Genomic DNA, 23,251 nt, shown 5'->3' with positions numbered 1-23,251 from the left:
CCGATAGTGGTAAAGGATTGTCCGTCATGGGATTTGCCAGTGGTCTTACAGGCCATGACCAAGGAGCCTTTTGAACCTTTGAATCTAGCCTTTTTTTTAGTGGCTGTTACTACAGCTCTAAGGATCAGCGAGCTGCAAGCCTTGTCCGTCAGAGAACCTTTTTTGTTTAATTTTTCCGGACAGAATTGTGTTAAAACCGGACCCAAATTTTTTACCGAAGGTTGCTTCGCTCAAGAATCGGTCTCAGGAAATAATACTTCCTTCGTTTTGCTCTAATCCGAAAGGAAGAAGAATTCCATACCATGGATGTTAAGAGAGCTGTTTTGTCTTACTTGGAAACCACAAAAGTGTATAGACGTTCAGATGCCTTGTTTATTTTATTTTCTGGTGATAAAAAAGGAAAGCAAGCGTCAAATGGAACCATTGCCAGATGGCTCAGGTTGGCCATCTCAAATGCTTATTCAGTCTCAGGTCAAGAATGTCCGGAGAATCTAAGAGCTCACTCTACTAGAGCAGCCGCGGTAAGTTTGGGCAGAAAGAACTGGTGCCACCCCCGAACAGATCTGCAGAGCAGCTACCTGGTCAAATTTGTCTACCTTTGCCCGTCATTACAGACTTGATCTAATGACGGCAGATGATCAGGCGTTCGGGAGAAAAGTCTTACAGGCTGTGGTCCCGCCCTAAGGGGGTAAGTCTCCACTGTCCTCTCAGGTGCTGTCCTGAAAGCCGTTTTGGGAAAATGCAAGTTAGGCTTACCGGTAACTTGTTTTCCAATAGGCTTTCAGGACAGCAACAACCTGCCCTTGGTTTTTTCTTATGTAAAGATATTGCTGTAATACTATGTAATAACTGTCACTTATGTGTTGCAGCCGGGGCTGGAGGTCTCTACAAACAACTGGAGAGTGAAAGGGGAGGCCTCCCTTTAAAGTCTTGATTGGTGGAGGTGTTTCCTGTGGAGGAGGAGCCATGATATCTCTCAGGTGCTGTCCTGAAAGCCTATTGGAAAACAAGTTATCGGTAAGCCTAACTTGCATTTTCAGCCGGCGATTCCCTACATCATAAGATTGATCATAGTGGCTGAGGCCGGGTTTTTTATTTTAGGCTTCCTAGCCTTGTAGTGAGATGTGGGGTCTTATTGACCCCATATCTCTATGTAAAGAGGTCCTGTCATGTTATATTCCTATTACAAGGGATGTTTACATAAGAAAAAAGAGAAAACAGTATGACTTCAAAACAACCAGGAAGGGCAGGAGACCAGGGAAAGAACAGAGGATGAGGGGTGGGGGTAAAAGGGGGTGATGAGGAGGGAAGGAACCCCAGGGGGCATGTTTAGCCTGGTCCATACATGGACAACCATCTCATGTGTCCGGGGAGAACCACTGTCGGTAACGTTCGATCCATGTGGACAGGCCTCTCCCTCCCCCAAACTGGAGAGCAAGGCGGCCCAACATCCGGCTCTAGGCTCCCCTACGCACAAGTAACAATAATAATTTGAAGTACCCAGACAGCTAGAAACCTGAGGGCCGTCCAGGAAGCCCAAAAAAAGACACCCCCGTGTCCCGCAGGTAAAGGATTAGTAAAACAGCACAAACGGTACAGAAAAATAAAAACGCAACCTACAGTGAAAGAGAGAGGGGGGGGGGTGAGAAAAATAGAGTTAGATAAGAAACAAATGAGAGGAAGGAGGGATATAGAAGGGCATGAAGGCATGTGGAACAGCTCCCACCGGGTTCGCTAGCGTGATGGGCCATTATGAAGTGGAGTCTGTGGTTGCTGACTGGCGGTGCGCCCGAACGAGCCTCCCAAAGGAAGGATCTGCCAAGGTGAGCAACGCAACATCCAAGCTGGATGATACCGTGACTGTGTCATGCACGTGGGCTCTCCACCTGGCCCAAGCAAGGTCAAAGTTTTTACGAGTGTCTCTGCAGTTAGCAAGCCAACTCTCGGCCTCCATGACCTCCCCCACCTTCCCCAGCCAATCCTGCTCACTTGGAATATGCAAGCTTTTCCAATGTAGTGGTATAAGGCGTTTTGCCGCGTTGAGAAGGTGGGGGAGAGCACTGCGCTTCTAACGAGACAGGGACATAGGGGAGACATGACGCAGAAAATGTTTTGGCAGGTCCAGCATATCAGCACTAAGGCCGTCGTATATATGTTTTCTGACCATCTCCCAAAACGGCTGCAACATTGGGCACTCCCACCAAATGTGGAGGAACATGCCCTTCTGTCCACATCCCCTCCAGCACCTATCGGAGGCCGTAGGAAAGATTCTATCTAGGGTAGTAGGAATCCTGTACCACCGCGACAGCAGTTTTTAGTTGTTTTCTTGGATCTTACGCCCCATACACACTATAGGATTTTCTGCTGATTTTTGTCTTCAGATTTACCAAAACCATGTAGTGCAAGGGCCTGCCTGATGGCATACAATATGAAACTCTTATGCCGCGTACACACCATCACTTTATGTGATGAAAAAAAACGACACTTTCTGTGAAGTAAAAAATGACGTTTTTGAAACTTCAATTTTCAAAGACGAAGTTGCATACACACCATCGTTTTCTCACAATGATCTTGCAAAGTCCGGTTACGTTCCACCACGTTTTACCATTGAAGCTTGCTTCATAAGTAGCTTCTGGGCATGCGTGGATGAAAAAACGTCTTAGAAAACGACGTTTTTTGCTACACACGGTCAATTTCTGTGAAGTAAAAAGTGCACTTTTGAAAAACGACACATAAAATTGAATTTTTTTTGGTCGTTTTTTACAAGACATAAAACGACGTTTTCCCCCACACACAGTCATTTAAAGTGACGTTTTTAAAAATGTCATTTTTTTTCATCACATAAAGTGATGGTGTGTACGCGGCATAAAGGTTTGTCCTCATATTACATGGTTTTGGTAAATTTGAAGACAAAAATCAGCAGAAAATCCTATAGTGTGTATGGGGCATTAGAGTCTACCGAGCTTGAATGTGTCAGGTGGTGAAGTTGTTCCTCAGTAAAATTAGACTGGAGGTCTCTTTCCCATTCTTTAATATAAAGGGGAGTGGGGCTAGGTGTTGCCTCTTCTAGCAGTTTAAATAGTGCTGAAATCATACGGGGCAGAGGGTCATCGGATACCCACATACTTTCAAAGTCTGTCAGGGTGGTCCTAATCCGCGCTCGTTTGTGGCAGTTTGTGATAAGTCTCTAATTGGCGGTGTCTCCAGAAGTCAAAAGGGAAACTACCATATCTTTCTCTTAAGATTTCTAATGATGCCACAGGTGCCAATGGTGACGTCTGCGGCGCCAGGGCCAAGCGGTCATTAATATTGTTAGGGATACCCAGTCCCCCCCTTAGCTTGGATCTTTGTAGTGTTTGCCATGGCGAGTCGAGGTTTCTTGCCTCCCCAGACAAATTTAATAAAAAGGCTATGAAGGGCTGCAAAAAAACGTTTAGGCAGGCGTATTGGTAGCATTTTCAGGAGAAAAAGGATACGGGCAATACTGTCATTTTCAGGATGTTCGTCCTGCCCACCCACGTGAATAGGGCCTTATCCCACGCCTGAAAGTCCTCAGTGATTTTCTTCAGAAGGGGGACATAGTTGTGGTCATATAAAGAGTCGAGGCGATTTGTGAGCTGTACACCTAAATATTTCATTGAGGAGGTAGACCATGTGAAAGGGAAAGAGTTCCTCAGTGAAGTCGCCAAGGTTTGGGGGACCGTAATCGAAAGTATCCCCGATTTCGTGTAATTTATCCAAAAATTTGAGACCTCTCCATACATAGCCAGCTCCTCCAGCAGGTTCGGCGACGTGACAAGGGGGTCAACAACATGGAATAGTATGTCGTCTGCGTAAGCAGAAGGTTTGTGTTCGAGGGAGCCCTCGAGCAACCCCCTGATGCTCCGATTCGCCCTGACCCTCTGCAGCAACGGTTCCAAGACCAAAGCGAACAGAAGGGGTGAAAGCGGGCAACCCTGCCTCGTACCATTCCGGATAGAGAACGCTGCGGAGAGGCCCCCATTCACCTTCACCTGGGCAGTAGGAGACGCATAGAGCGTGGAGATTCAGCGTAACATGTGGACCCAAGCCAGTACCCCGAAGCACCGCGTCGAGAAAATTCCAATCCACGCGATCGAATGCCTTCTAAGCGTCAGTCGACAAAATCAGGTAGGGAGGCATTCAATCGCGTGTGTGTGCCCAGTGAATGAGCTGAATGGCCCTATTTGAATTGTCCCTTGCTTCCCGTCCTACTATGAAACCAGTTTGGTCCGCATTAATTAAGTCCGGGAGGAGATATTTTAAGCGGTTGGCGAGGATCTTAGAAAAGATCTTAAGGTCTGTGTTTAAAAGGGAAATGGCGCGATAACTCTGCGGTTGAGTGTGGTCTTTACCCTGATCACAATTTTTTACTTTTTGTTGTGTCAAAATAATATATATATATATATATATATATATATATATATATATATATATATATATATATATATATATATATATATATATATATATATATATATATATATATATATATATATATATATATATATATATATATATAAAAATATATATATAATTTTTTTTTTTTTTTTAAACTTTAAATAAAAAAAAAAGTGTGTGTGATTTTTTTTTTTTTTTTTTTTTAAGTAAACCTGTCCCCGTGTGCTTGCACGCAGAAGCAAACGCATACATAAGTCCCGCCCACATATGAAAACGGTGTTCGAACCACACATGTGAGGTGTCGCCACGAACGCTGGAGCGACAGCAATAATTCTAGCCCCAGACCTCTGTAACTCAAACATGTAACCAGTAAAAAAAAATTAAGCGTTGCCTATGGGGATTTTTAAGTTTGGCGCCATTCCACGAGCGTGTGCAATTTTGAAGCGTGACATGTTGGCCTGTAGTTTGCTGTGTAAGCATGAAATGCTTTTTTTTTTTTTTTTTTTTTTTTATTGCTGCGCTAATACTGTGCCAGATAAAAAGTTGAAATGACCACCATTGTATTCTTTAGGGTCTCTGCTTAAAAAAACATATATATAGCAAAAAATGTAGGAGCGAAGTGTCAGAATTGGCCTGGATGCAAAGTGATTAAAGCCCCCTATCCTTTTTCAGCCATCGAGGCTGCCATCTCAAAGTGGGACTTTAGTCACAATTCCTGCTAGATGACTTCAGGTTGGCCTATTTTGCAGGTATAAGTTTCTATACTGTTTAAAATCTAATACACTATTTTATCATGCTTTGCACATGCTCAGTTGCTCTTAATTGTTAGGCACTGGCAAATTTGTAGAGGCCGATCTGCTGACAGCCTTAAAACAGAATTAAACTCTCCAATCTTTACAACCAAGGAAGCTGCATTTGTTTGATCTTCAACTGCCATGGTGCTACACTGTGTACAGGTAGCCATTTCAATGTAACTGAATATGATTAAACCTTTTTGTTTTTGCAATTAAACAAATTGATAAGGGGTGTACCATCGTCCTAATATTGTGAGATAAATTGAGGGGTCTCAAGGATTCCCCAATGAACCCTGGGACTCCAGTGAATAAATGTGGGCAGGGAGGACTATACCGGTACTTGATAATTAGCTTCAAAAGCCTGAGTAGTTCATATTAAGAAAATGTTTATTCACATATACACATTGAAGACAAAAATAAATAAAATTACATCACATTAAAAACATTACAAGTATACAAACTTGACCACAATCAGGTCACCGGTTGTGCAATCCCCATTTAACAGATGGGGTAAGATATCGGTGAGAGAATTGAAATCATGAGACCAATAGTCTCGACTAGTTTCGCTTTCGCTTCGTCAGGAGACGGTCTAAAAACATAACATAAAACAAATATCAAACATTAAAAACAACACAGTTGTTATTCATAATGGGGGTCTTTTGTGTAGAAAAGACCCCCATATCGAGTACTGATGGATAGATATGGATACCAATCCCCTGATCCTTTACCACCATCTCTTGTTTTACTAGGCTCGCTCTCTGGTTATTCCCACAGACTGGCAACTGAACTATTACCAGTCCTCTGAATTGGCTTGTTGATCTGGCCATTACTGCGAGCATTGATCTGATTCACAGGACTCCTATGTCCTGGGACCCACAACCCCCTTAATATTTTATGCTCATTTGGGCACACAGGTATTCAACACTAACACTATATCAGACTTTATATAGCCCTTCCTTGGGATTTGGGCTCAATGATCGTCTCGTTTTTAGCACACGGTGATTTTGGTTCACTCACTCTATATACTCCATGGCGCATGCTCTGGCTACTTTTTATGTCATTTTCACCATCTTTGTTCATGGCACTTTTTCGGCTACGGCCGTATAGCACTGGATTTTCACTTATCCGCATGTTCACCCTCTTCCTTCCCCCACAGCGTTTCCCCCCCCCTCCCCACCCCCTTCACACAAATTCCTTTTCCTTTTTACATTCTACCTTTCCCCGCCCCCCCTCCTCCCCTTCCCCCTTTTTTTTCACCCCCCCCCCCTCCCCCTTTCCAACCCACTTTTCTTTTTCTCCCCCCTTTCCTCCTCCTTTTCCCCTTCCCCCAACGCCACTGTTTCTTCCCTCCCACCTTCTTTCTCTCCCCCCTTTTCCTTTTTGGTTCCCTCCCTTGCATTCTTTCAATTCTTCCCTCCCCTCCTCTCTCCCCCTTCCAACATTCTCTCTCCTCCTGTCCCTCCTGTTTCGTTCTCCCCCTCCCTTCCCCTTTCTTTCTCCCCCCTCTCATTTTCTTTTTTCCTTTGCCCTATTCATTTTACTCACTCTCACTCTGGGTGTTTCACCACGACCTCCAGGCACAAATAAATGCACTTCTTTGTAGGTTTTTACCTGGATTTGGTTCTTTTTTTATAATTTTTTTTCCCCCCTTCTTCTTTCCCTCCCTTCCCCCCCCCCCCCCCCCTTTTCTCCCCCCCCCCCTTTTTTTTTTCCCCCCCCCCCCCCCCCCCTTCCCATTCTTTGGGACTCACATCACTGTATGTGACACTCTGTACTTTTCAGAGCTTCTTTTTTTCTATTAGATTTACCAACGTAATCAACTCATTAGTTACCGTTTTATTATCCAGGTCTGTTTCATCAGACTTGGTCTGGGTGCACGTGTGACCCACCCACTTACCTTCCATCTGGAACCCCCCCCTCTGGGAACAAGGGACCTCTGTGCCTCCAGGTAGGAGACATGATTTGACAAAAAATTCCCCTTTCGTATTACAATACCTTTCGGGTAGTCTTTCTACACAAAAGACCCCCATTATGAATAACAACTTTTTTATTTTTTATATCCGGGTTGATAAAATTCGCAGAGAAGATGGGTTTTTGTGAGGTTTGGGGTTAAGGACAATTCACGCCTCAGACATGGAGCATAGGTGAGGTACTTACCATCTGGAGCCACCCCAATCCTCGTCGAGCGTGGCAGCAGGCTGAGAGGGTCCCCTATCGCGTCCACAGGGCCGCAGCAGGGAGGTATCCTAGCTCTCCCTGTGTTCTCTCTCTCTCTCTCTCTCTCTCTCCTTCTTTTTTTTTTTTTTTTTTCTACAGGCCGCATTTTTGGAACCAACAGGCTGGACGGCAGACAATGCAACCAGCAGGTCCCGATAAGATCTCTAATGTCAACACTAGGTCTGTTGACATCCACCCTCCCAGCAGTCCAATGGGCAGGACTGCACTTTCACCCCTGCAGGCCTTCGTCCTTAGGGTGTGGGACCACAGTCTAGAGGATCTAGACACCTTGGCTCAGGTACCATATCAAGTAAGAAGATCCCTCTGGTGGTGGAGGAAGGCTACAAACCTGTCGCAGGGTCGGCTGTGGCTTATCCCGGTATCTCGGGTAATAACCACAGACGCAAGTGGCAAGGGCTGGGGGGCTCATCTGGGGTCCCTTCCAGTTCAGGGCACCTGGGAGTCCGAAGATCTAAAGAGATCGTCCAATTGGAAGGAACTGAGGGCAGTGATGCTGGCCCTCAGATTTTTCCAAGAGGAACTCCGGGGACACCACACTCAGGTGAGGTCGGGCAATTCCTCGGCCGTAGCCTACCTAAACAAGCAGGGCGGCACGAGGAGCGGAGTTCTGTCGGCCATAGCAACAGACATCCTGAGCTGGGCCGAGATCAACACTCTCTCACTCTCGGCAATCTTTCTGAGAGGCGAGAAGAATGTGTTGGCAGACTTTCTCAGTCAGAAGCAACTGAGAGAGAGCGAGTGGGTCCTCAATCAGGAGGTCTTCAGTCTCTTGGTCAAGAGACCTCTTTGCGTCAAAAGAAAATGCGAAGGCCCTCTTCTTCTTTTTTTTTTCCTCTCTAAACGGAGGAGAGGGAGCACTGGGGGTGGCAGTTCAGAATGTGTTACGCATTCCCACCACCGGTATTATTGCCCTCAGTGCTGAGGAAGTTTCAGTTGGAAAGCACTTCCCTGATTCTAGTGGCACCACATTGGCACAAGAGGGCTTGGTTCTCAGTGCTCAAGCAGCTGGCTGTAGAACCTCCCCTTCTCCTCCTACTGGCCCGAGAGGATCTCCTCTCGCAGGGCCCAGTTTTCCGCCCTCAGGTACACAAGTGGAGACTAGCGGCCTGGCTACTGAGGAGGGCATCCTAAGATCCAAGGGGTTTTCAGAGAGGTTAATTGCCACCCTCCTTAATAGCAGGAAGAAGGAGACTCGCCAGATCTACCAGAAGGTTTGGCTTTGCTTTAATAAGTGGTGCATAGGACGCTCCTATTCGGTGCAGAGCCCCACAGCCATTCTGTAATTCCTGCAGTGTGTCGTGGATAGGGGTCTTTCTGTAAGTACCCTCAAGGGACAGATCTCAGCACTTGGTGCATACCTAGAAAAAATGTTGGCCTCTAACCCCTGGGCAGTCAGATTTTTCAGGGCTCTCTCTAGGCAGAGACCAGCTCAGGGCCCACCATTTCTCAGTAAGGACCTGTCCTTGGTTTTGCAGACCCTCACGGGTCCCCCCGTTGAACCTTTAGACAAGTGTTCTCTAAAGGAACTGATCTAAAAGGCAGTATTTTTAGTTGCAGTGACTACTGCTAGGAGGGTCAGCGAGATAGAGGCTTTATCTGTTGGACCCCCCTTTTGTGTTGTGTTGTTTTTCCAGATCGGATCATGGTGTCGACCTGGTGTCAGCAGGTGAGCAAGCCTTTGGTCGAAAGGTTTTGCAAGCTGTAGTTCCACCCTAGTAAGTAAGTGCTCGCTTATCCTCTCATTGTGGCTGTCCTGAAATATGAAAGGGGAAAATTAGAGTTACTTACCGGTAATGTATTTTCCAGTAGTCTTTCAGGACAGCCCTAGTTACCCTCCCTGAGATTTGGGGGGTCTTGCTTAAGACCAGAACACAGCATGGTAATGAGTTTTTGATGGTATGTTACTAATGTGTTCTTGTGTCTCACCATTTTTATAGTAATCAATGCATTTTTATAGCACTGATGATTATAAAAATGGCAATGGTCCCAGAAATGTGCCAGAAGTGTCCGCCATAATGTCGCAGTACCAAAAAAAAATCGCTGATGGCCGCCATTACTAGTAAAAAAAAAAAAAAATATTAATAAAAATGCCAAACTACCCCCTATTTTGTAAACGCTATAACTTTTGCGCAAACCAATGAAACGCTTATTGCGTTTTTTTTTTTTTTTTTTAAACAAAAAATATGTAGAAGAATACGCATCGGCCTAAACTGAGGAAAAAAATAGTTTCTTTATATATTTCATTTAGTAATTTTTTTTTTAAAAAATTAAAAATTGTCGCACTATTTTTGTTTATAGCGCAAAAACTAAAAACCGCAGAGGTGATCACATAACACCAAAATAAAGCTCTATTTGTGGAGAAAAAAAGGACGCCAATTTTGTTTGGGAGCAACGTCGCACGACTGCGCAATTGTCAGGTAAAACGATGCAGTGCCGAATCGCAAAAAGTGCTCTGGTCTTTGACCAGCAATATGGTCCGGGGGTTAAGTGATTAATTATAGTTATCTCGGCACAATGTTGATAAACATTTGCCTGCTTTTTTTGACAGCTCTGAGCAGAAAACGGCTCTGAAATTGTTACATAGAACCGTGGAAATGCCAGATTAAGATTGTGAGGGGTGGGTTTAATCGAGATCACAATTTTTTTAACAAATAATTGTGCAGCTCTAATTAATAAATATATTCATTTAATGCTAAACTCATACAACAAAAAAAAACAACTAATATAATAAATGATAAAGAGTTCATAAGCCGTAAAAGTTCATAAGATCCCAGACAGTGACGAGATGTGCTTCTAAGATTATCCAGTGATTCAATCTGTGCCTCCACCACAGATAACAATGGCCGCTTACCTCATTGTGTGTGGATCCCTCATTGAACAGACAGGTCATGGGTTAATCCTACAGACCAATGGTGCCAGGAATGGATCCCCAAATGACTGAGCCAGAAACAGCTGGATAGGGTAATCGCATATATTTCCCACTACTTGGTGCTGCCACAATCCGGAACTCCAAGCATAGCGAACATGTGAACAGGTACAGATATCGTACTCTCTGCTAAAAGTGTTTATTCCATAAGATAAGCGATACACTCTCACAAAACTGGCGCCATATCCTAGTGTGGGATGTACAAACATTCGGTACAAATAAAAATGGAGGATGACCGCAGGTGTTGCGACGTAGCTCCTTCCCGTACACATTGTGTCCCAAATGAGGCAGGGACACAAAATCTCCTAACCATAGTAGTCTTGTCAATTGTCCTGGCTAGTGTAGGAATCGGAGCCGCACTCTGACATAGATAAGGTAATAAAGTGTATATGGGGACACAAGTATAAACTGCTACCAACATACAGTATATATGAAGCATTTTATACTCTCAATCAACATGGGAATGTATAAATGTCTACTTATGTGTCCGTGATGGTATGAATCAAAAAGAGAAGAGAAAAAAACAACCATGTAAACAGACCACAAGATAGAATATTGTTTGATAATTAAAACACTACAGGGTTTAACAAATTTGCTTGGAATCTAGGAGCAAGCTAAAAAAAAGTTAAAAGGCAGCAACGCGCCCCGTCCCACCGCGAAGCGAACGCATACGTGAGTAGCGCCGGCATATTAAAACGGTGTTCAAACCACACATGTGAGGTATCGCCGCGATCGTTGGAGCAAGAGCAATAATTCTAGCCCTAGACCTCCTCTGTAACTCAAAACATGCAACTTGTACAATTTTTTTAACTGGTTGCAGACCAGCCTCCGTCGTTTTACGGCGGCAGGTCGGCTCCCCTGCGCAGGCCACTAGGGGTGCGTGCTCGCCCCTGACTCCCGTGCCCGGCGGGCGCGATCGTCGCCGGGCACGCGCGATCGCTTGTTACAGAGCAAGGACCGGGAGCTGTGTGTGTGTGTAAACACACAGCTCCCGGTCCTGTCAGGGAGAGAAATGCTGATCTTCTGTTCATACAATGTATGAACAGAAGATCAGTAATCTCCCCTAGTGAGGCCACCCCCCCTACAGTTAGAACACACCCAGGGAACATACTTAACCCCTTCCCCCGCCCCTAGTGTTAACCCTCTTCACTGCCGGTGGCATTTTTATAGTAATCCAATGCATTTTTATAGCACTGATCGCTATAAAAATGCCAATGGTCCCAAAAATGTGTCAAAAGTGTCCGAAGTGTCCGCCATAATTTCGCAGTACTACAAAAAAATCGCTGATCGCAGCCATTACTAGTAAAAAAAAAATATTAATAAAAATCCCCCCTATTTTGTAAACGCTATAACTTTTGCACAAACCAATCAAACGCTTATTGCGTTTTTTGTTTTTTTGTGTCGCTCTATTTTTTTTTTATAGTGCAAAAACTAAAAACTGCAGAGGTGATCAAATACCACCAAAAGAAAGCTCTATTTGCGGTGAAAAAAGGACGCCAATTTTGTTTGGGAGCCACGTCGCACGACCGCGCAATTGTCGGTTAAAGCGACGCAGTGCCGAATCGCAAAAAGTGCTCTGGTCTTTGACCAGCAATATGGTTCGGGGGTTAAGTAGTTAAACGTCGCCTATGGAGATTTTAAAGGGTAAAAGTTTGTCGCCATTCCACGAGTGGACGCAATTTTGAAGTGTGACATGTTGGGTATCAATTTACTCGGCGTAACATTATATTTCACAATATAAAAAAAAAAAATTGGGCTAACTTTACTGTTGTCTTATTTTTTAATAAAAAAAAGTGTTTTTTCCCAAAAAAGTGCGTTTGTAAAACCGCTGCGCAAATACAGTGTGACAAAGTATTGGGGTATCCTGTGTCTCTGTTTTTTGCCGCGACAACGCATCGTTTTTTACTGCGATTTGCCGCAACAAAACGCAGCGTTTTTTACCACGATTTTTTTACAGGTCTAGGGTCACCAATGTAAAACCCCCAAATTCGAGCGACAAAAAAGGGTCCAGAACTTGTTTGGGCTTCAGGTGTTCGGCATCAGGCGTTTTGTAGTGGAGATGTGAACCATCTCCATATAGAATAATGTATTTTTTCCCCTCTAGCGTTTTGGGGCGTCGCGCTGCAGGCGACAAAACGCTCAGGTGTAAATGCAGCCTTAGCAAGCATTTTGTAAAATTGTCTGTTTTTATCTGCTACTAATGGTTTTAGTGTATATTTTTTTTTTTTTGCGAATATGTATTGGTTTGATAAACATTTGCGCAAATGCCACAGTTTGTTACCGAGTTTAAAAAAATCAGTAGCACCACTTTTTTTATTCTAGAGGTCAAAATATGGGGTATTTTTATGGCTTTATTTTTTTTTACTAGTAATGGCGGCGATCAGTTTTTTATTTATTATTTATTTATTTTTTGGTACTGCGACATTATTGCGGACACTTCGGACACTTTTGACACATTTTTGGGACCATTGGCATTTTTATAGCGATCAGTGCTATAAAAATGGCAGTGAAGGGGTTAAGTATGTCCCTGGGTGTGTTCTTACTGTGGGGGGGTGGCCTCACTAGGAGAAATCACTGATCTTCTGTTCATACATTGTATGAACAGAAAATTAGCATTCCCCCCCCCCCCCCCTGACAGGACCGGGAGCTGTGTGTTTACACACACAGCTCCCGGTCCCCGCTCTGTAACGAGCGATCGCACCGGGGTCGAGTGGGCTCGCGTGCACGCCCCTGGTTACCTGTGAGAGAGCCGACGTAGAGCTACGGGCTCTCGCGCAGGAGAGCCAACCTCCCGCCGTAAAATGAAGCCAGCAAGTAGTTAAAAGGGTATAAATTGATGGCCTTATAGTTGCAAATAATTTGTGCGTTGGAGTTCTACTTTCTCTTTAGTGACCAGGCCATTTTTTTTGCGATGTAGCACTGTGTTGCTTTAACTGACAATTGTGCAGTTGTGTGACGCTGTACCCACAAAAAAAAATGTACATTTTATTCATCGGTTTAGGCAAATATATGTTCTACATATTTCTGGTAAAAGAAAATCTGAATAGGCAGCTATTGATTGGTTTGTGCAAAAGTTATCGCGGCTACAAAATAGGGGATAGATGTAGGGATTTTATTGTTTCTACGGGTTATGGCGGCGTTCTGCGTTCTTTTTTTTTTTTTTAAATTAGGATTGCGGTGGACAAATCTGACCCCAAAGGACACTTTTTGGGGACCAGTGACATTATTACATCAGTGCTAAAAAAAATGCACTGATCATCATCAATGTAAAAATTTCTATGGCGGGAAAGGGGTTATCTGTATTCCCTAGGTTTGTTCTAACTGTAGGGGGGATGGGCAGCCTTGGACATGACAGATTACTGTTACCGATCATTGGAAACAGTAAATCTGTCATGTTATCCGTCAGAATGGGGATCCGCTTTGTTTACAAAGGCAGAACCCGATTTTGCCTCTAATAGGTAATTGCGGGTTGCTGGCTGACCTGTAGGCACACTCCCGCAGCTTGGGCGCAAGAGCTGTACTACTTGGGGGGGGGGGGGGGGGGGGGACTTTGGAGCGGCTTGCATCGACTTCTATACAGATGCTGTCTTCTTTGCCACCGACCTGATCGTCCTCCACACGTAACGTCACAAGGGGCTGGGTCTCTTGGTGATGTCACCGGATGGCCACGTCCCATGGCTAAATAAGAAATGTCTGAGAGCGGAGCTGGTATAATAACAGGAGACTGCGTCAAAGGAGGACCGGGATGGCGGCGGCGAAGAAAGCCGTGGCCGAGAAGACCACTCCGGAGGAAGATTTCATTATGGGCTTGTCAAAACGGTCTCTTGATTTTAATGGCAATGCAAAAAGCTACTAAAAGCGCATTTTTTTTTTTTTTTTTTTTTTTTTATATAGCTGCTTTTTCCTGGCGTTGGTAGTAGCTTTGCAGTTCGAATGCCCTGTGTGCACGGGGACTAAAGACTTCTGTTTGAGGTTCTGTTTTCGAAACGTTTTGATGGATAAAGAAGTGTAGTACATGAATGTTACATCACAGCCCAGTGTTTTAGTGAACTAAGGCTGGCCATACATTCTACAGTTTTCTCATTCAATTTCTATTTACCTTCAACTATGTAGTGCAAGGGCCTGCCTGATTGCATACACATTTTAAAGTGTTTAGGTTTAACCTCCACATTATATGGCTTTGGTAAATCTAAAGGAAAACTGTACAAGAAAATTGTATAAATGTATGGGCAGCCTGAGGTGTTGCTCAGAAGCTCCAATAGGCTTCCCGCTGTCTAGGGTTCCCATGTGCTCCTTCTCACACTCTGTGCTGCCTGTGTTGTAGACACAGCATGACTAAGCAGATCTCTGTTTTGCAAGTACACTTGCGTGGAGAGATCTACTAAAACTTCAGTGTTGTGTATATAAATAGCACTGAATGCCAGCATTGAAAAGCTCTACCGGCTTGGATATTGGCCAGTTTATACAGGTTTACACTTACTAGAAAGCTGAAACATTTCCTCTGGGTAAAAAGAAATTGTCTGAGCATGTTTAGAAAATGTATTTGTTTTGTTTGTCCAGAGTTTGTTGTGTTCGACTGATTATTTTTTTAAAGGAACTTATGAATATCTTAATTGACTTGTCCTTTAACTGCTTGCCATCCGAGACAATTTTAAGTTTTATATTTGTGCAGGTGTTTATCAAATGCAAATTCTCTAGAGGGGGGTCAAAATCTTAATTGAATTTTTTTTTTTTTACACACAGCACCATTTTCCAACTTTTTTGTAACCCATTCACGAGGGGGGGGGGGGGGGGGAGCCAAATGGCGACCGCTACAGAGACAGACAGAACAGATCCCTGTTCTGTCAGAGAGCGAGAGAGACACACACCTAGTGATTAGGAACAGACGATCTCTCTCCTCCTCCAGTCAGCCCAGCCCCCATACGGTTGGCAACACATTTAACCCCTTAATCGCCCCTAGTATTAACCCCTTCCCTGCCAATGACATTTATATAGTAATCATGGCCATTTTTAGCTCTGAGCGCTGTATAAATGTCTGCGGTCCCAAAAAATGTCCGATCTGTCCGCTGCAATGTCACAGTACCGCTAACCGCCACTACTAGTAGAAAAAAATAAAAATGCCATAAATATATCCCCTATCTTGTAGGCAATATAACTTGTGAAAACCAAGCAATAAACTGAAAGTAATACAGAAACGACTTTTGGGACTTTGCGGCGCTGCACTCATTTGGAGGGTGCTATTTAGGGTGACCACATGTCCCGGATTGCCCGGGACAGTCACGCATTTTGCAGGTCTGTCCCGGGCACATTCATTTTAGGACAATACAATGTACCGGAATGAAACTGACACAGCCGCCCCCCGTTCCAGTCTGATGCCCCCAAAAAAGCCCGCCACATCACCGCTTTACTCACTGACCATACTTGTCCTGACCGGGAATGCCTGGGGAAGCACAATCCCACCCCCTGCTTGTGATTGGACACACTCTTGTGGGATTTATGATTTCTCCAATCACTGTGCTGTGATTCGTTCGAACACAAGCTGCCTGTTCACTTCCTGTATTTACACAGGACCCCCCCCCCTTCCTGGAGAGGGCTATGCATGATGTCATAAGCCTAGGCTAATGAGCAGACAAGAAAAGGAAGTGGGCTATATAAGGTATTTACTGGCAGAAAAAAAATGTTTTACTATACAAAGTTAAAACATCAAGGGCAAAAGATTTAATGGATGGAAAGATGAAAAAATTACGGTCCGCTTTAATTCCTTGAAGTGTTCAGTGCGTTCTTATGATGGTAAAACACCTCTCTGCAGTCACAAACCGTTAAAAAAAAAAGCTTTCACATTTTTGTCTGTCAGATTATAATTACTAACATGAGTAAATTAACGGTTTACCAAATAAAAGCATTGTATGACATTTTAAAACGTAAAAACTGTTTAGTTAGGCGGATTGTAGAGTTTTTGTAGAAAAGCTGCTAAATCTTTCTAGGTTTTAATTCCCTCTGCTCTCTCTTGGTGGTACTGTAGGCCTGTTATTGCATATTGTGACTCCCCTCTGCTCTTCACTTTAGAACATGATTGTTTGTTTTTCTTCTTGTAGGATGCAAATCTTACCTGGCATACAGAAAATCCAGATTTCACCAAGTGCTTCCAGAATACAGTCCTGGTATGGATTCCATGCATCTACCTCTGGCTCTGCTTCCCTATATATTTTATATACCTCCAGCGCAACAGCCAGGGATACATCCGAATGTCACATCTTAATAAGGCAAAAACTGTAAGTGTCGGCTTTTGTTTGGCATAAGTGTTGATACTTGTTTACTACAATCACCTCCCCTTTATATCGATTGCAGCACTACCTAATAAGCACTTGGGTGTACATGGAAACTGTTATAGTTAGTTCTTACAGGTTGATCTCTGAATTGGAATATTTTTTTTTTTTTTTTTTAAACCTAGCACAGACAAGCTCTGCAACGCATTTTTACAGATATGGCATTTCATTTCAGCATTTATAATTTTTTTTTGCTAACCTCTCCTGTAATGGCAACCACTGCTGTGCTTCTTGGACATCTGTTTGCCAAAAATGTGAACTGCAACAGCTCATAAACCATGTACATAGTATCAAGCTTATGATGTACTGTCTTGATGGACTTTGTTTGCAATGCAAAAGCACAAGCCTTTACCATAGAAGATCTATTGTAGACGATATTACTATCTTAATGTACACTATGGTCAGCTTGTTGGATATACCATTCAAAAATCATTAGGCATTATTATAGCGGTGTAGATATACTTTTTTTTTTTTATAAAGCGTTTTGAAATGTGACTGCATGAATGTGTGCCCATTTAGTCAAAATAACAATTGTGAAGGTCAACTATTAATGTCAGATGAAAAGACCTGGCTTGTGGTTTGAGTTAGGAAAAAGGGGGGTTAGAACTGCGCCATGGCACCCGGACTTCGTGTGTTATAAAGTCAATTGGATAAAGTAAACCTCAGGGTTTAAAAGGAAGAAAGTCAATAAAATTCTCCAGGGGTTCCCCAATCCTAATGTGCGGAATGATGAGTTCCACCCTGATGGTCCACACTTTAATACATATGCAACTCAACTGCCAGAGTCATGAGCAGCTTACCAGATAGTTGATTTAAACGGACAGTCGACTGTGACCCAGCCGCGGCCTTTATGGAGAGGACGGGGGGGGGGGGGGAACCCACTTCCTAGATGTAACACTCACTCCCCAGAGATCAACAGAGACACAGAGTATATGAGAGAGGGTCCACCGTGATTCACAGCACACTATGTGTGAAATCCCACCACCGGTATTAGAGGCAGCTTACCAGAACTCCAATCACAAAAAGCAGTCGGCTATGACCCAGCCGCGGCCTTTGGGGAGATTCCACTCCCTGGATAAAATCGCCACTTGCACCCTCGATAATTAACAAAGGCGTCACCGCACAAAAAAGAAAACGGCAAACATAGCGTAACTCCGTGGGATAGGTTATTTATTAAAATAACCTATCCCACGGAGTTACGCTATGGAGTTGCATATGTATTAAAGTGTGGACCATCAGGGTGGAACTCATCATTCCGCACATTAGGATTGGGGAACCCCTGGAGAATTTTATTGACTTTCTTCCTTTTAAACCCTGAGGTTTACTTTATCCAATTGACTTTATAACACACGAAATCCGGGTGCCATGGCGCAGTTCTAACCCCCCTTTTTCCTTGTTCTTGTATTTGTGCTTCGGCACCAGAACTGCTGCCTTCCCTATATTTTTTTCATATATATATTTCCTTTGTTATATATATTTTTTGTGATATATTAATTTATGTGCATTAATTATTTAGCTGGATAAGCGCAATTTTTATTATCATATTGTGGTTTGAGTTCCTTTCATCCCAGTGGTGTTCAGTAGGGGTTCCTCTACATTACATTAAAACCCATCAAACCAGGGGCATACGTACAGGGGTCGCAATTGCGACCCGGCCTATGTTCCAGAGGGCCCGTCCAGCTCACTTGTACATCCAGATGGGGGAGGCGGCATGTAGGGGAACTTCTCTCCCTTCTGCCAACATTCAGCGGCTGCAGGAAGGAAATGGAGGGCATCAGTTTCTCTACGCGTCAATGGGAGAGTAAGTTCACTAGGACATTAAGCATTACTTCGATGGAGCATTACTTTGGAGCTGGTGTTTTCGTATCTCTGCAAGACCATCACATGTGCAGTATATTAGTTCCCGGTATTATCAAATGCCTCAGACGAATGTGTGGAGGATTTATTTAGGGCATCATTTGCTTTGGGTGAAGCAGCTTTACAACTGGCAATTGTGGCTGTTGGCCTGTGTTAAAGCCTTAAGGATTGAGTTTGTCACATGAGGAAAGAGGGCGATGCTACTAGTAGATATACCGAATTGAGCAGAAACCTGTAAGATTTTACACATGCATTTAGCTTCTTAGTGGACACGTGAGAAGAACGCCTTCTACATTCTATGCAGCAGTCCCCCCAGCCCCCCTAATACTTACCTGAGCCCCACCTCGATCCAGCGATGTTGCATGAGACACTCGGCTGTCTGGGACTCTCCCTCATGATTTGGCTGAGACACAGTAGCAGGTGCCATTGGCTCCCGCGCCTGTCGGTCAAAGTCGGTGAGCCAATGAGGCGAGAGAGAGAAGACGGCGCCAAGCCACGGCTCTGTGTCTGAATGGAGACACAGCAGCGGCTCGGGTACACTCATAGCAAACTTCTTGCTTTGGGGGCACTCGGCAGGAGGGAGGGGCCAGGAGCGCTGGCGAGGGACCCGAGAAGAGTAGAATCTCTGCTGCTCTGTACAAAACCACTGCAACAGAGAAGGTAAGTATAACATGTTTGTTATTTCTAAACAAAAAAACAAGAGACTTTAGTATCGCTTGAAATGCTACGTAGCCGTTCACATCAGTGTGTGTTTCCACTGCATTGGAAAAGTCCTGCATGCTCCATCTCTATACACCCCTTATAGAAATCAATGGAAATGCATCAAAAACACACTTGTGTTTTTGCATTGCATGTCCAGGTTTCACAGGTGCATGGTGGGAAATTATGTAAAGTATTGCCTAGAAAACACACCTAACACAGATTGAAAATGTAATATGCCCTGCGTTTAAAATTTAAAAAGGCATTAAATGCGAAGTATGTGTTTTTTGTAAAACTCAACACAGTGTTTTTAAACACACCAGTGTAAAAGATCCCATTTATTTATTTAATATATATATATATATATATATATATATATATATATATATATATATATATATGTGTGTGTGTGTGTGTGTGTGTGTGTGTGTGTGTGTGTGTGTGTGTGTGTGTACAGACCAAATATATATAGTACAGACCAAAAGTTTGGACACACCTTCTCATTCAAAGAGTTTTCTTTATTTTTATGACTATGAAAATTGTAGATTCACACTGAAGGCATCAAAACTATGAATTAACACATGTGGAATTATACATAACAAAAAAAGTGTGAAACAACTGAAAATATTTCATATTCTAGGTTCTTCAAAGTAGCCACCTTTTGCAGCCAACACATCTCTAGAACTGTTAAGAGGAGACTGTGTGAATCAGGCCTTCATGGTAGAATATCTGCTAGGAAACAACTGCTAAAGAAAGGCATCAAGCAGAAGAGACTTTGTTTTTGTTTGGGCTAAAGAACACAAGGAATGGACCTTAGACCAGTGGAAATCTGTGCTTTGGTCTGATGAGATCTTTGGTTCCAACCCCCGTGTCTTTGTGCGACGCAGAAAAGGTGAACAGATGGACTCTACATTCCTGGTTCCCACTGTGAAGCATGGAGGAGGAGGTGTGATGGTGTGGGAGTGCTTTGCTGGTGACACTGTTGGGGATTTATTCAAAATTTAAGGCATACTGAACCAGCATGGCTACCACAGCATCTTGCAGCGGCATGTTATTCCATCCGGTTTGCGTTTAGTTAGTCATTTATTTTTCAACAGGACAATGACCCCAAAGGACAATGACCCTTACACAACAGGACAATGACCCTTACACAACCTCCAGGCTGTGTAAGGGCTATTTGACCAAGAAGGAGAGTGATGGGGTGCTGCGCCAGGTGACTACTTCTTGAAGCTCATCAAGAGAATGCCAAGAGTGTGCCAAGCAGTAATCAAAGCAAAAGGTGGCTACTTTGAAGAACCTAGAATATGAAATATATTTTCAGTTGTTTCACACTTTTTTGTTATGTATAATTCCACATGTGTTGATTCATAGTTTGTGATGCCTTCAGTGTGAATCTACAATTTTCATAGTCATGAAAATAAAGAAAACTCTTTGAATGAGAAGGTGTGTCCAAACTTTTGGTCTGTACTGTGTGTATATATGTGTGTGTGTGTGTGTGTGTGTGTGTGTGTGTGTGTGTGTGTATACACACACATGCACTTAAATGACAAATGTATTATCTTACAATTTTTTTATTTGTGTACATGAAGTATTGTAAAATGAACCAATCACATACAGCAAAAGCAAGCCTTCTACACATGAAAAAAATTATATTTCTCTTCCGTTCATAGACGGACACAGCCTTCTTTGACATTAGGGTTATGCTTCTTCCTACCAGGAGAGTTTACGCAGAATTTAACAGCACTTAAAGTGTTAAAACCTTTCCTTCGTGCCGCTCCTCCCAGGGGGCGTGGCTCCCCCAGGCATAACCCACACCCTGCTCTAGGAGCCTCATCTTTTTCTGCCTAACGACAGAGGAGTCAGGCACTTCTGGAGTCCTGTACTCTGGAGTTTTTTTTCTTGCGATTTTTCTCGCTTTTATTATTTTGTTCCTGCATTTTTGAATCCTGTGATTCTTCTATCAACAGCCGATTGGGTGATAGGCTGGGTCCTCGACCCTTGTAGTCCCCCCATGTTCGGCCATCGAGCGTGTGCCGGCCCTTGGCTCAGCTTTGGGACGTCCACGACAGGCCCCGTTGCTCCAGGGGCGGCCGGGGAACTTCGGTTCTAGGGCACACATATGACCGGTCTCTATGGCCTTGTCGCAGTGTGTCTGGCCGACAGCCATGCCGTTTACGGACGTTGGTTCTGTCTGGGATACCTCCAGCCGGGTAGTCGCAGGATGGGTAAGTAGTGGCCCCTTACTCAGGTAAGTGGTCTGGCTGGAATGTTCCCAGGGGAGGTCGACTGAGGGTTTTTTCCCTGCTTTCCTCTCTCCCTTATTACTCTCCCTCCTCCTTTTGGGTGACGGCTGTGAGGGTTTTTTTTTTTTCTGGGTGCTCATGTCACCGGACCCGTGTGTGTAGCAGGGGCTGTGTGTTGTCACTGCAGGGGGCTGTGGTGTTCACTACAGGGCCTTTACTGTGTGCTGTGAGGTAATTTTTTTGTGTGGCTATTGCTGTGTCACTGTCTCTTTAAATGCTGCGTCACGGACCCGTGTGTGTAGCAGGGGCTGTGTGTTGTCACTGCAGGGGGCTGTGGTGTTCACTACAGGGCCTTTACTGTGTGCTGTGAGAATTTTTTTGTGCGGCTATTGCTGTGTCACTGTCTTTTTAAATGCTGCGTCACGGCGGCCATTTTGCCGGAGCCGCGCTCTATATAGCTCGACTGCCATTTTCTTCCTATGCTGTTTTTTCAGCATTCGGCGGCCATCTTACTTTTTTGTTTGGCCTCGTGTGATGGCTTTTGGCGATGCAAAAGACCGCAAATCCGTCTGAGGAGACGCAGCGCGGCACGGCACGGCTTCCCAGCACACCTTGTCCTTCTCGGACCACGCTGCACCGGGTGGGGTGGTGAGTACCAGGGGCCCCCATACTCTGCAATGGCAGCAAGGAGGTGACCAGTGGGGTTTTTTTTTTGTTGTCCTGACACTATGGGACCTGAGCCAGGTCTCCCTCTCCAGCTATGCCTAAGTTAACCCTTAACGTCCCTTCCCCTGCCACATCTGTTATGTTGACTGTCCTGGGTTTCTTGCCAGGTTTGAAGCAGCTAGTGCCCAGATGGGGGGTAAAAAGCGCCCCCTCCCTGAGCCTGCTTCTGGGGATGTCTCTGACACAGAATCGCTGTTTTTTTCTGGTTCTGTTATGTCAGAGGCTGCGGGCTTAACCCACATGGATAGTGAGGATGACTCTGCTGCAGAGTCAGTTGCTGGCAAGAATTTGTTGGCGCTCTTGTTTCTGCGGTGCGTGAGACTCATAAAATTGAGGATGTGGCGGAGACACCACCGTGTCAGTACCTTTTGGGTTTCCGCAGACCGCCACGCACCGCTGAAGTGTTTCCTTGTGTTCCTTAATTGGACAATATGTTATACAAGGAATGGGATGCACCGCAAATAGTTTGTCAAAAAACTTTGCAACCCGTTACCCCCTTGAGGGACTCCGCCAGTGGACCACCCTGTGTCCAGACTGCGCAAGGCCACCACGTTGCCTGTGGAAGGGGCTCCTGCATTTTAGGATCCCGCTGATAGAGTGGAGGCCGTGGCCCACTCCCTATTCACGGTGGTGGGTTCGGCGGGGAGGCCGGCTCTGACCGGGTCCCTGGTCAGGCCCCGACTGAAAGGGCGAAGCTCCTGCTGCAGGAGCTGGAAGAAGGGGACGCTTCCGAGTCCTCTAGGGACCTGGCTGAACACTTGGTTCAGGGTCAGAAATTTCTCTGTGAGGCGGCCATGGTTACGATCCGGGGCTTCCGTCTATGCAGTGGTTCTGCGCCGCCTTGTGTGGCTGAAGAGCAGGTCTGCGGACTAGTCCTCTAAGGAGGCCTTGGTGATGGCCTTTAAGGGGGAACGGTCCTTTTGGGACTTCCCTGAATGGCATCATTGAGGATGCCACGGGTGGTAAGCGCATGCTGTTCCCACAGTCTGGGAAGGGCTAGGGACCTCGCCCTGTGCAAGGACC

General features: G+C 44.6%; 1 protein-coding gene across 3 annotated transcripts in view; it reads left to right on the top strand.

Annotated features, from left to right (window-relative positions):
• The window catches only part of LOC120943551 (multidrug resistance-associated protein 1-like), a 650,821-nt gene that overhangs the window by 25,565 nt on the left and 602,005 nt on the right, over positions 1–23,251 (top strand). For all 3 annotated transcript variants that reach the window (XM_040356917.1, XM_040356914.1, XM_040356915.1), the window contains exon 2: positions 16,473–16,649. In XM_040356917.1, coding sequence (XP_040212851.1) covers positions 16,473–16,649 — 177 coding nt within the window. The remainder of the gene's footprint in view (positions 1–16,472; positions 16,650–23,251) is intronic.

The sequence above is a fragment of the Rana temporaria genome, chromosome 6 (genome assembly GCF_905171775.1).
Source record: "Rana temporaria chromosome 6, aRanTem1.1, whole genome shotgun sequence".
Lineage (NCBI taxonomy): Eukaryota > Metazoa > Chordata > Amphibia > Anura > Ranidae > Rana > Rana temporaria.
The sequence above is the reverse complement of the archived record's forward strand: the minus strand, read 5'-3'. Positions and strand labels throughout refer to the sequence as shown.